Source organism: Betta splendens, chromosome 9, assembly GCF_900634795.4.
Source record: "Betta splendens chromosome 9, fBetSpl5.4, whole genome shotgun sequence".
NCBI classification, from domain to species: Eukaryota; Metazoa; Chordata; class Actinopteri; order Anabantiformes; family Osphronemidae; genus Betta; species Betta splendens.
Window position 1 is genome coordinate 5,824,563 of NC_040889.2, and position 14,521 is coordinate 5,839,083.

The 14,521-nt window shown below is 40.8% G+C and overlaps 3 protein-coding genes across 3 annotated transcripts; all 3 read left to right on the plus strand.

Moving 5' to 3' along the window:
• Window positions 1-2,854: 2,854 nt before the first annotated feature.
• On the plus strand, window positions 2,855-3,785 carry LOC114863106 (histone H1-like). Its single transcript, XM_029163951.3, has one exon. It carries the CDS (start codon window positions 2,855-2,857, stop codon window positions 3,455-3,457), a length of 603 nt encoding a protein of 200 aa, XP_029019784.1. The 3' UTR covers window positions 3,458-3,785.
• Window positions 3,786-4,430: 645 nt separating this feature from the next.
• Window positions 4,431-4,950, plus strand: LOC114863134 (histone H4). The gene has a single exon (XM_029163982.3). It carries the CDS (start codon window positions 4,490-4,492, stop codon window positions 4,799-4,801), a length of 312 nt encoding a protein of 103 aa, XP_029019815.1. The 5' UTR covers window positions 4,431-4,489; the 3' UTR covers window positions 4,802-4,950.
• Window positions 4,951-5,854: 904 nt separating this feature from the next.
• On the plus strand, window positions 5,855-6,291 carry LOC114863127 (histone H2B 1/2). The gene has a single exon (XM_029163973.3). The coding sequence runs from the start codon at window positions 5,867-5,869 to the stop codon at window positions 6,239-6,241; it is 375 nt and encodes a 124-aa protein (XP_029019806.1). The 5' UTR covers window positions 5,855-5,866; the 3' UTR covers window positions 6,242-6,291.
• Window positions 6,292-14,521: the final 8,230 nt, after the last annotated feature.

The following is a 14,521-nucleotide window of genomic DNA, read 5'->3' on the forward strand; positions in this document are numbered from 1 at the left end:
CTACACCCAAAGACCTCAAAATAAATGATTGGCAGTAGTTCTCAAACTACTGTGATGATAATGTTTTTACTAACAGGTGAAGTGCTAAACTTTACACAGAATAATATGACATGGTTCCAGTTCATGTTTGCATGTGCCTTGCCAGAGTGAGGCAAACACAAAGCACCAGGAAGTAAAGGTATAACAGCATAACGACGTTTAAATATCATGAACTTATTCAACATAAACAAAACCATGTGAATCAGAAGTTGTAAAAATATTGCAGGATAAGAAACCTTCTGAAAGGATAAGAGCTGGTTGATTAGCACAGGGAGGCTCCCTGTCAGGGCCGTGGTATCTTGGAGCTGCTACGTGAAAACAAAGCAGTGTCCCATGATCTACTGCGACGAGGATGACACCCAGCAACATCTCCTAATTGACTGCTATCGAGCGCAGGAGGTCCGGTTTAGGCTGAAAGGCCTGGGTCCAGACTTTAAAATAAGTTATAACTCTGTTCTGTGTGGGATACTGGAAGAGACATGGACTCCACAAAAAGCTGAACCATTCCAGGGGATCATCTCCATGGTTACAACTCGACTTTGGTAAACAAGATACATTATGGTTTTAAAACAGACAGTTATTGACAAATGACACTTCAAAATCTAAGAAGACATAGAACTGTGGACAAACGCAAATCTCTCCATGGCATTTACTGGACATGTGAATATGCTCTTGTTTTCTTGTTTTAGTCAAATTCTTAAGTCTGCAAAGTAATTTAAATATTGTTGGAATCCTCACTGTTAAGCGCATCATAATTATATTCTAATGGTTGGTATTTTTATTATGAACATGATTGCTGGGATTAAAGGTGATTCTACTGCTATTTGAAATCAATGGTAATAATATATTGTCTTCTAATTGAATATGATAGCTATTATGATGTTGACGAGTATTTGATATTGTACTGATAATGTGCATTTTTATTTATTGAATTGTTTACTGTTGTTTGGAAATTTTTTGTATTAATTTTGTTATTTCAATAAAGTTGTATAAAGCAAACCCAAAAGGACAAGCAGACATAAAGTGTGCTACACACATAACCAGAAGACAAATACACACACATGGGGGAGCCCCAGCACTAAGCAGGCTGCTACACAAGTAGTGATACTGTTCTGGTCCAGGAGTAGACCCACCTACCCAGGATTATGGGTGTAACTGGGATCAGGGTAACCAGTGTTTGTGTGTTTTGTAGTTATGTGTGTAAGTGCCCTGTGGCCTGTGTGGAGGATATGTGTGAGTGATCTTATGGTGCTGAGGTGCATTTAAGTGTCGGTAGAGATGTTTGAAAGTTGAGTCATGTTAACTGAATTCCTGTTATGTTCAAACAAGGCCTTTGTCATTCAGATGGAGACACACTGCTGAAACTTATGGTGTGTGAGTGTGGGAATTTAATTTAGTTATAACTATTAGTCATAGTATCATACCAATAATAAATAAATAGAGTCAGTTCATTTGCATTGTCAGTGCAAGGATTTATTCATGTCCATTGTGGTATATTTTAGTTTGTTTTAATACTATTATACATTTTCTTTAGAGTTTAACTGTTAACTGTGCATCCATGTCTATTCCAGTGTCTTATTATCAAGCTGCAAGTCATTTCTAAATTCAGGACTTTCAGCATGTTCCAGACTTCCTGGACCCTGTGACAGTCAATTAGCAGACGCTGCTGAGACTCATCTTCATCACAATGCATCATGGGACACTGACTAGTTGATACATTGTGGCTCCATGAAATCACAGTCCTGACTGGAAGTTCCTCTCACTCATCAGCCAACGGTTTCTCCTGTTCTGAGCTCCTTATTCTAAACTATCCTCAGTTTTTACACCTTTGTACAGTGTTTGTATTGAATAATATCACCACATCTAAAGTTTGTTATTGTGTTATAAATGTGTTGATCCGTGTTGATATTTGTTCACATGTGTTACAAATACACCTATAAACGTGACGCACTTCAGCAGCTGAGGCTGATTGGACCTTTAACCTGGGAATATAACCCCATTAACCAAGGCCTGCTCAACCTGGATCTGAGGCCAGACATTAACTCAACTATGGAGGACGTCAAACTCCACACATGTGTTAATAAATACATTTAATAAGGGGCACAAATAATAAAGACAAAACATTAACTAATAATCACTGCATGACAGGACAAAGCAGCTAACACGAAAGGCTAAAAGCTGAATAAACAAACAGAAATTACACAAACGACAACAAAAAGATAAATCTTACATAAGGACTGCACACACAGGTGACAACAACAATACAACATCACAAACAAAGCACAGACAAACCTTCGTCAAACTCATCGTCTTCATGAGTATCGTGTGTTTGCTGCCACAACAAAAGCTTCCGTTTATTTCAACACGACCTTCGACTGATGCTGGTTCGACTTTCACTCTCTGAACCAACATGTGGAGCAGCAGTAAAAGGGTTCTGGTGGTGGTTCGATCCAGTTTCAGTGAATTTATGACAGAAATGATCAGAGTAGCGCTGCTCCGGACGCGAAGTAGCTGAGTTCTGAAGGCTTCACAGACGGAACGCAGCCACCGACCGAGCTCCACACGATCTGGACATGAAGACACACGTGTCCGTTGTCGGCTCCCTTCACTGTCCGCCTTCAGCGCTTCACTCTCGGTGACTTTTAAGCGGTTTAATCGGTACAGAGAAAACACAAGTGTCCCGATGTCACAGCGCCCAGATGAGCTCGAGCCGACTGAGTCTCCACGGTTCTCATGTTGTGTTTATGGGCCGCCTCCTGTAAGGATTCTTTACACCCTGACTCTAGTATCGTGAGGAGGAAGCTACTTTGAGAAAATGGCAGAAGAAGCGCCAGCTCCAGCTCCGGTCAAAGCCGCAAAAAAGAAGGCCACCAAACCCAAGAAGAGCGGCCCCAGCGTGGGCGAGCTGATCGTTAAAGCCGTATCCGAGTCCAAGGAGCGGACCGGCGTGTCCATTGTCGCCCTGAAGAAGGCTCTGGCTGCCGGAGGCTACGACGTAGAGAAGAACAATTCTCGGGTCAAGATCGCTATCAAGAACCTGGTCAGTAAAGAAATCCTGATCCAGACCAAGGGAACCGGCGCGTCCGGCTCCTTCAAGATCAACAAGAAGACCGACACCAAGCCCAAGAAGACAGCGGCCAAGAAGCCTGCTCCCGCAGCCAAGAAACCCGCAGCCGCTAAAAAGCCCAAAGCAGCGGCAGCAAAGAAGCCGGCGGCCGCTAAGAAGTCCCCGAAGAAGGCGAAGAAGCCCGCAGCGGCCAAGAAGGCGGCCAAGGGCCCGAAGAAGACGGCAAAGAGCCCCAAGAAGGCAGCAAAAAGCCCCAAGAAGGTGGTGAAGAAGGCCGCTGCTGCCAAGAAGGCTCCGGCCAAGAAGGCAGCGAAGCCCAAAGCCAAGAAGACCGCGGCCAAGAAGAAGTGAGCGGCTCGGTCCACAACGGTTCTGACACAAAGGCTCTTTTCAGAGCCAACACTTCAACTGGAGAGCAAATCCTGTTCAACAGCGGGAAGACGCAGTAAAGCAGAGTGTGTTGTGACTTTATTACTTTTACTGCATTAAGTTTCACAACATACAAGAACATCCATCAACACAATATCCAAAAATGGAAAATCACAATAATAACTGATAACAAAGGAAGCAGCAACACCGTCATAATTACTGGCCTACTACACACTTTAACTATAGAGAGGGGATTTATTTCTGTCTTCTCCATATCTCTCTCTGTATTTGCACTGTGTAATGATGTTTTAGTACCGTGTTATTTATTTTCTAAAGTAGCGATGAGTTCCAGATGTTCTGGTGACCATTTCTCTTCCAGTGTCTCATACATTATGAACGTGATGATGACGATCCACAGTAAATTTCTTATATCCCCGTTTCCTACAAAGTACATCTGAGTCATTTTAGAGCATTTGGCATCGCGTTAAACACTTGATGATTTCGAAAAATGTCAAACATTGAAATTCATTTTTCGTCCTGTTGCATTCAAAGAGATACAAATTAATATAAAACTAAATAACCATTTTATCTTTTAGTAGTGTTCATGCTCTGGAAAAAACACACTTTAAGACAACTTCAGTGGTTAATGTAACATTTAACAATCAAAAATTAATGAGTTAGTTATGATGAGTTATTGGCATGTACATTTTTCTATACTATGAGCCCACATGAAGCTTAAAGTGGCTTTTTAGAAAGGACACAATTAATGACAGGAGGTGTTTATCACAGTATTATTGTGTATTTTATTGTGAGTTTTATTTTATTGAGTGTTTTGATAAAATAATCAAAAGATTATTTCAAAATGAAAGACCATCGGGTGACGCACATTGACGTTGACTTTAACAGACTGTAACGCCTCCCGCCCCTGTCTCCACTCACGTCCTCACATCGTGAATATAAACCAGACTCTCCGCCATCGTCCTCATTCTAACAGCTCGTAGTCAGTGATCAACCATGAGTGGGCGGGGCAAAGGTGGAAAAGGACTCGGTAAGGGAGGCGCCAAGCGTCACCGTAAAGTTCTCCGTGATAACATCCAGGGCATCACCAAGCCCGCGATCCGCCGTCTGGCTCGCCGAGGTGGAGTCAAGCGTATCTCGGGTTTGATCTACGAGGAGACTCGCGGCGTGCTCAAGGTTTTCCTGGAGAACGTGATCCGTGACGCCGTGACCTACACCGAACACGCCAAGAGGAAGACGGTGACCGCCATGGACGTGGTCTACGCCCTGAAGAGACAGGGACGCACCCTGTACGGCTTCGGAAGCTAAACCCTAAACAACCACCAAAACCAAAGGCTCTTTTAAGAGCCACACACTCCGCTATGAGCTACTTCCTGGTTTGAACTACAGTATAAGAAACGGTGTACATCATTTTGAGACAAGGTTACTCTTGAAGTGCAGCGGTGCTCATTGTGTGTGTGTGTATATAGCAATTTAATTTATAGCTTTGTGTCATAACTGGCGTGAGTCATATTGACTGGTCTCAAATTTAAAATGTTTTCTGTACACAATCCCTGCCTGACTTAAGTTACAGAAGCCTCAGTTTATTACTGACCCAAAAGGGAAAAATGTTGGTATGAGAACAGAAATGCTGAAAGAAGGGACCAGAAACAAAGTAACAATACAAAAACTGGATAAAGCCACAGGTTCCTACAACAAGCATTGGCCACTAGTTGTACATGATGATATATCAGCATACAAACATTTGTCATTTGGACGGAGACCCTTCTCTATGTAAGAAGCATGTTTTGTGAGGAGCTGCGATACCACATTTACAAAGAAGGCAGCACAAACCAAGTAGGTCAGATAACTGTGGGTGAATCTGTACAGTAGATTTGTGTCTTAGAATCAGCAATACATCATACTAATCCTCCTCCTCCTCTTAAGTTATTTCTGAGGTAAAAGACCAAAGGAAGAGGTGCCAGGTCTGATTGTTTTGTATGTAGGTCTTTTTGTGTTTATAAATCCATGATTCAAGTGGAGCTGCAGGTTTTCTAAAAATAAAAATCCTTCTAGCAGCTGTACAATATGGTTCATTCAGTTCTTTGCAGTAAGTGGATAAATTAAACGGTATCATACTAATATTTATTTTACTCTAACAGTTGTGTTCAAACGGATAATCAATATACAATATAAAGACAATGACGCTAAATTCCTCTATGAAAGGAAGTCAACTGCCCAGTCTCTTGTTTCCACGGAAACTGAACTCGCCCACAGATGAGCTCAGCCAATCACGGCACGGGTATCACACAGCCGAGTTTGCATACAGTCTGTATAAGAAAAGCCGCTCTAGTCCTACGCAGCACATTGATTCGTTATCTAATTGCGTCAACGATGCCTGAACCCGCCAAGGCTGCGCCCAAGAAGGGCTCCAAGAAAGCCGTGACCAAGACCGCCGCTAAAGGCGGCAAGAAGAAGAGGAAGACCCGCAAGGAGAGCTACGCCATCTACGTGTACAAGGTGCTGAAGCAGGTCCACCCCGACACCGGTATCTCCTCCAAGGCCATGAGCATCATGAACTCGTTCGTCAGCGACATCTTCGAGCGCATCGCCGGCGAAGCCTCCCGCCTGGCGCACTACAACAAGCGCTCCACCATCACCTCCAGGGAGATCCAGACCGCCGTCAGGCTGCTGCTGCCCGGGGAGCTGGCCAAGCACGCGGTGTCCGAGGGCACCAAGGCGGTGACCAAGTACACCAGCTCCAAGTAGACGCTGCTACGAGCACCAGAAAACACAAAGGCTCTTTTAAGAGCCACACACTGAACTGAAGAACATTAGACCTGTTGCTGAGGTTGTTTACGTGATTGTCATGGTTACATGTTACTAGTGATGGTGAGATGAAGCCACATGAGGCATTAAACCACTTGAGCCAAATAGTTCGAGAACTAGTTCATCTCTAGAAAGCTTCATGTGCACACAAGGCCACCTAGTGTATAATCACAGGCAGCTGTATCTGAACCACAATGCGTGATTCATTGAATTGAACAGTGCCTGTAATGTTTGTTAGAAATGGCTATGAATCACAAAGTGTATGACCGAAAGTCCATAATTATTATATTTAATGTATTGTATATTTAAAGTATTCATATAACTATTACTGACTAAACCTGGACTCTTACTCACAGAGCAGAAGTTGAATATGTTGGTAAAGGTGAATCATGTAAATCAAAGAAAGCAGAAAAATTCTGACAAACAATATCAACTCGTGTCAATAAACTAGAAACCGTTAATAAACCGTCATCATTAAAGTACACGATTGTAGCTTCCAAACATTTTTAAAGTTCACATGATATAACCGATGTCTTGGTGAATGTTGGTGTGTCTGCTCTGCCTTTGTTATTGTTCTTTGTCTCCTTAATTCTTGGAGTGTTTGTTTTATAACTGTCATATCAATTACAGTTTGATTTATAAACATTTTGCACCTTGTTTCCCAGAGTCGAACAGTGACCATAGAGATGATGTCTATGTGAAGCAATAAAATCTCCATAGAGCAGTTTGTAAAAGGGGCCGCTGTGAGCTCTGCCCATCCCTTTGTGCCACATGGATGAGTCTCCGAGCCAGGAGGAGTTATTGGAGATGGCAACAGAAACATTTTAACAAAGGTTATAAATGACTTTACTTCCAAGTCCATGGCACCTAGTCCTCCATATTTGGTGCTTTTAAACAACAGTTCTCTCGTAATGACTTCTCTTGTTGTTTCTCAGGTCAGATTCACACATTGCTTATTGATTTCTTTTCATTATTGCTTCATGTGGGGGGAGGAGGTTAGCTAAGAACAGGAGTTTGGAGAGGATGAATGCTTTAATTATATTAATTTTTGAATTGGTGTATTCTTCTCACTCAGCTTGTTTTCCCAGTTTCTTTCACTGCATCTGTTGTTACAGATGGTGAAGCCCAATATGTTTATTTCTTCTTAAATCTGGACGTTAATGTTTGTTTTATTGTACTCTGTTCCGATCCAAACTCCTTGGGTTTTATTATGATTTAGTTTTGCTCCTGCTGAGGAGTGTTCATATAATTCTAGATCTTTTAATAACGAGTCTAATTCTTTCTGGGTTTTTTTATAACAACAAAGGCTTTAACAAAAGGAAGGAACACCAAGCTTCTAAGACAAGATGCATTCGGTTTTACAGCCTTGGGTCTGGTGGGGAGTCAGATAGGATGGAGCCAGATGTAAAAGACAAACATATATCATAAATTATTAGTCAGTCAAATGGAACATCAGATGTTTAGACTTGATGTACGACAGGGCGCAAGAGATAAGTTGTTTGTGTAAGAATGTTCAGTATTGCACCTAACCAGCACATAATGACTGTGTTTGATAAGAAAAAGCACAAAGGAACAATGTTTTCTTTTACAACACCACGCACCTGGCACATGAACTGTTTACTCTCCTCCCTTCAGGCAGGAGGTCGAGAAGCATTAAGGCAAAAGCAAAAAGACTGAAGGTCAGTTTTTATCCTGATGCAGTTCGTATTGTAAACATTATCACACACATGCTGCTGTCTTTAAAACATTTTATTAATGTTTTTGTTGTTGTTTGTTTTTACTGAAAATTGGCTGAAATGCTGCAACTAGGATTATTAATGTCCTCTAGAATAATGTATGATATCTAGAGAAATTATACATATTTGAATTAGGTCGCTTTTTATTTATTGCTTTTACTTAGGTAACTTTCTTAAAATATTATGCTTTTACTATCTTTTATATTGTTTACCCTACCGAAGCCTCGAGTAGAAATGTTTTGTTCTTCGTGGCTCATGTTCAATCACAATAAAGCGTCCTTGATTGTTGAAATTGTAATTAATTCCAATTAAAGGCTTGTTGTACTGTATGTGAGATTTGTTGGGTTTAGTTGTGTAAGGTCTTAAATCTTACCTTGTAAAGTGCCTTGAGATAAATCTGTTGTGATTTAGTGCTATAAACATAAAATTGAATTGAAATTTAATTCCTTTACAGTAAAGTCTGACTAACTACATTTAGATCAAGATGGCTCCGCACGTGTGGCAGCAGGCCCTGTCCTTTTGTGTCCTTTTCTTTGCGTTTTTTTATCTTTCCTTGTTGTTTTATATAAATCTGTATGGAGTCGTGCAGCAAAGGGTACTTTGCACTTTACTTAATTACTTTTGCACTTTGTTGGATTATTTTTTGCCAACTTTTTGAGGCAGCATCGGGGGACCCTTTAGGACGCTGCTCCATTGTTTACACTTGGAACCAGCTGTTAGCTCTAAACCTGAGTTTCTTCACAAAGCCAGAGATTCCAGCGGAGATACGGAGGAAGCGACACTGCTGCAGAGCTGAAGTTAGGCACACGGAGAGGAAACGGAGGTACAAGCCATACGTACCATCCGTCATTATGGGAGACGTCCGCTCTCTCTTCAACAGGCTGGACGACGTAACGACGCTAATGCATCTGCAGCGCGAGAGAGCAGCCTGCTGTGTTACAGTTCGCTTATCAACCAGGCATCGGGTGCATGATGCCATCATCTACCTGCATCATCGGGCCCTGTCTCACCTGGAGTCTCCTGGGAGCACTGTGAGGGTCATGTGCTTTGACTTCTCCAGTGCTTTTAACACCATCACTGCAGAGGAGGAAGCTGGGGGCGGCAGGTGTGGACCCACATATGGCTGCTTGGACTGTCATCTACCTCACAGACAGGCCACAGTTTGAGAGACTGTGTGTCTGATGTGGTAGTCTGCAGCACGGGTGCACCTCAGGAGACGGTGCTCCCCCTTTTCTGTCCACACTGTATGCATCAGATTTTAAATACAACTCCCACCACTGTCACCTGCACAAGTGTTCAGACGACAGTGCCATTGTCGACTGTGTATTGGGGGGAATGAGCAGAAGTACAAGTCATCTCTGTGTGGGCTGGTGTGAGAGTAACCACCTGATCCTTAACACCGGGAAAGCAAAGGAGTTTGTGCCTGACTTCAGAAGGCCCCCTCCACCACACACACTGATGAACATCCAGGACTCAGACATTGAGACTGTGGACACTGTTAAATACCTGGGTGTTCACCTCAACAGTAAACTGGACAACACAGACGACGCTCTGTATAAGTTTATTCAATTCCACTCGTTGTTGCTGTTTGTTGTCTGTTTTTGCTGCTGTTCTATCCTTGTTTTTATACTTGTGGTAGTTGCTGGTTATATTATCATTTGCCGTGCAATATGAAAATTATTGCTTGATTTTTTTTACAAAATATTTTACTTGATTTTACTTATTTGATTATGTTTTTTTATTTTTTTGTATAGTTAATACCGCTGCTGTCCGTTGTTATGCTGTCATTCCATACTGCTGTACTGTTTAATGTCTCCTTGCTGCTGCAGACAAAAAACACTTCCCCATCGTCATCAAATCTTATCTTATCTTATCAACTAAACCAAAACCAGTTTTTCCATCAGTCAGTCACCCAGGCTCATTTTCTACTGCTTTGTAAGGGGATCCAGGAGTCTATTCCTGATGGGCAGTTGAGAGGCCAGGTGGTCCATGCATCACAGGGCCATGTATATACTGTACACACTCACTCTGGCACTCACACCCACTGTACACTATAGCATCTCCAGTCAACCTGGATGTTGTTGTCTGTGGAAGGAGAAAATCCACACACACAGTGGAGGGTTGATGAACCATTTCTTGTCACAATCTCACATATGGTGGACCCACATGCATGGCTCAGAGACAGGCAGATGAATGATAATGAGGTTTAATTCAGTAATCTTGGTCGGTAGACAGGCAGAAGTTCAGCACAAAGAAAGAGCATTCAGCAAAGGTACAGGTAAGAAGCAGGCCAGTCAAGGCAGTGGAACACATGGATGAAACAGAACTGGAAGTGACTTTTATTACGATCTGAGTAATAGACCAACACATTATCAGCATACATCACAATCTCAGCCCTTTGTAAAATTTCAGAAAAAGTATCAGTATATATACAGAAGAGCAGACGACTAAGGCTGCTTCCTTGTATTAAGCCACGGTCTTTGTCACTTGATAGAGAATCACTGTAGTACATAGTTTGTTTACTCCAGAACAGGTAATGTTTAATCATAGAACAAGCTAATTCTGAAAATTGATACCTATGTTTTAATTTGCTAAGCAGCAAATCATGAGAGATGATGCTGAAGGCATTACTGAAATCTAATTTCACAGCTCCTACTGATTTATGCTTGTGCAGTTCTGGGTACCACAGGTCTGTCAAATATTCCAGAAAAGTTTCTGTTGAACAACCTGGTCTGTGAGCGAACTGATGCTCATAAACAACTTGTTATTTATAAAGTGCTGTTTAATCTGACTGAACATAATGTCCACAGTAATACTGTTTAGGACTGAAAGCAAGTTAACAGGTCTGTTGTTGCAATCTGTCTTCCTCTGTGTCCACTGAGCTGGAAACACAGCAGTACTTAAGCATTTGTTGATTATCTCACATATCGCCTCAGCTTTGCGCCTTCTGATAGAGGCGTCATTTATCAGATCTGAATTATTGTCAGGGAGTGCTGATAAAATATTTTCGACCATTTCAGTCTGAATTGGTGTAAAAACTCTCTGTATTACATCTTGGAAATCTTTCAGTTCGTTGCCTGTCAGACTCCTGTTAGTTTTGTCCATTATATTTACAGTGAAGGATATGAGGTTATGATCACTAAAGTAAATGATTGTTGAGGTCAAATTAAAGCAAAGCTCTGGAACATTTGTATAGATGTGATCGATACACGTGATTGTATAATGTTTCTTATCCACTCTAGTAGGAATCTCAATGATTTGTTTCAGACACTGTTTTGAGAAAATGGACTTTGAAGAGTTTGAAAGGCAATTTATATTGAAATCCCCCAGTAAGAAAACACTTTTTTTTTCTTTGGATATAGTTTTAATTAAATCCCTGATTTGATCCAGAAACCTCTGACTGGCTCTCGGCGGTCTGTAACAACAACCTACTAAGATTGGTTTAGCATCAAGCAAGTGAATCTCAGCCCAGATGATCTCCACATCAGACTCTAGGACTTTCCGCTCATGAACTTGAATTTTGTTTTGAATATAGAGAGGTACCCCTCCTCCACGTTTGCCCTCTCTATCCTTTCTGTACAATTTGTAACCATCGATCTTTAGATCATTGCTACAAGAGTTTAACTTGGTTTCACTAAGAGCCAGCACATGTTGAAGTGTTAAAATGTGAAAAATGTTCTGGGTCTTTTTTCTGAGACCATTTATGTTTAAATGAGCTATAGATAGTTCTTTAACCAAAGAACAAGCCATTGTTAAAACAAGTGTTACATGAATAAATTATTTTGTTTTTTGGTTCATCAGTATTCATTGAGTTTTATCTGAGAATGTTTAGATGAGGACTGTTTGTTTTTGGTAATAATTTTCACAGTCAAAACTTATTTGCATCTTCTGGTCAGCTGAATCATGTTTAGTTATTCTTGAGATAAATGCAACACCAGATCTGAACAGTAGAGAAGTGGTTATGCAGTAAAAGTAATTGATTAAATACACAGTCGTGGCCAAAGGTTTTGAGAATTACATAAATATTGTATTATAATACGTTTTTATAAGAGCAATTTTCATATACTCCACAATGTTATATTTCAGTACATATAAATGAAAGTGATGCAGTAAAGTTAATCCACAGGTTTGTTTCCTCTTGGTTGCAGTGAAACAACCCTTACACTGGACAATATGCACTGTACACTTCCAGTCGTATGATATCAACACATCCCCTAATAACTTTAAATCACAAGACTTAAGTAATGAGTAACCACCTTTTAATTTAGTGTCTTCTCACTTTGAAAGCACAGCAATGACTCAGCTACAAAGATGTACGAAACCATGAATGCAACCACTATTGACAGTTGCTAAATATAGCAACTGTAAAAGTGTTCTAGTCAACAGGAAGACAGCAGTCTTCATATTACATATATACATATTACAATATGTATATGACAATAAAAAAGGACACAAAGTAATTTTGTCAGATAGTGATAGTGGCAGATATACAGATACACCCTAGGTACATGTACTACTTCATGATATGAACTATTATCCGACCGACTTCTACTGAACATTAGTTGTATGTTGTACTCACCTACTGAAGTATGTTGCTTGGTATAGAAGGAGGAACGACACTGCATGTGCTTTTGTACCTCTCATTACCTCACATGTACGCCCCTCCCTGTTTTAGACAAACTAATCCATCCAGTTTTCCTGCCTTACCTGTGTTTATTATTTACCCTGTGCGGTGGAAATTTCCTATGAAGACGCAGATGAGAGAGTTGTCTTTTGTTTGATTTATTATAAAAATATATGGAAAATAAAAATAATGGGGAAAGCAAATGAAAAACATGGATGCTGATTGTGCACATCAACAAACCAAAAAGCAGCTGGGGAGATCAGTGCACACACCACGAAAATGTGATGCAAAGAGCCCACGATCCTCAAGTTGCTTCTGCCTTTTAACCTCTCTGTCCGACTACGGTGGAACGTCTGTGTAGCCCGATCAGACTGCATGCACCATCTCATCCCTGTCGCCGTGTGTGTGGAGATGTTTACATTTTCACACCTGCACCACTAGCGTCTAAGTCTCTAAGTCTCAACAGACAGAGACACAACTCCCTGGCCTTGGGTTTGGGAGCTAGAGTCCAGAGTCTATCAGGCAGAGACAACCATTGAACAATGTAGATGAAATGTCAAATACATAAAACAGATGTAAGACAAAACATAAGATATTAATTGCAGAACATAAGCTATTAATCATATAATAACCTCATTGAATAAAGAATAAAAAGTTTTCCCATAACAACCTGCGTGTACAGTTGTCCGACACTAATGCAACTTATAAAAGAACATATAACGGATTTACATCTCACACATATTGTACAGTTATTAAGTGTCCAGGATGAAGTGACTGAATCTGCAGGCAGTTGCAGACTGTTGAGTTGTCAAGTCTAACAGCAGTGAGTATAATAGATCTGCAGTACCACTTCTTTGAACAAACCCATCAACAAGAGCAACTTATTATCAGGCTGAAGCTTTGATGTGTTCAGGTGATGTCTTGGTAACCACAGTTTTATTCTTTGTCTTGTTTTGTGTAATTTTGCACATCGAGCCTTGTTGTCAGTGAATTAGTTTGTGCTTTTATGAGATAGTTTTTTCTTTAAAACACTCATGTGTGACAAATGGTGTGAGGTAGAGTAGGTAGAGTCCAGTGACCACCCAATCTGTGAGTGTCATTGTTGGGTTTTAATTATATTTCAGCACAGTATTAACTTGTTGACCTCAAACTGTAAAGTCCTTCCGTGTTCTGACATTTTCACTTTTGTTTCTCAGACACAAACACTTTTTTACAGTGCTGCAGGTCGGCCAGCTTCATTCTGCTCCTGAGTAAAATTAAAAATAATTTCACTAACCAGTAAAACCGGTCTGATGAATTGTGACTCGTCGACTTTTGCTGATGCAGACAACATATTCCTAAGACACACACAGAGAGTTTTCTAAAAATGTGTTTTTTTTTTAACTTTTGCTGTATTTATTTTTAAACAGAGGTGAATGCAGAACCTGGACATGAGACCACTCTTCCAACAACAATCAGAGATATGATGACTACCATCTTCCTTCTTTTCATGGTTGAGCGATGAGCAGAGATCCAACAATGACAGATAGAGACGTGTCTGTGATTCTGAGTAACGTCACAGACAGCGATGCTGTAACACACAAGTGAGTAACAAATGTTGCACAGAAACATTTGTAGCACATTGTGTAAATATAGAACATATATATCATAATGCATAGAGTTTGCACAAATATTGTACAGAGAATATTACATAACCACTGATGCAGTGGGTGAGTGAATGTAGTGAGAGATAGTTAACAGTTCTGATTGTACAGTCTGATAGCAGCAGGTAGGAAGGATCTACGATATCTCTCCTTCACACAGCGAGGGTGGATCAGTCTGCTACTGAAGCTGCTCTCCAGAGCAGACAGTGAGTCCTCC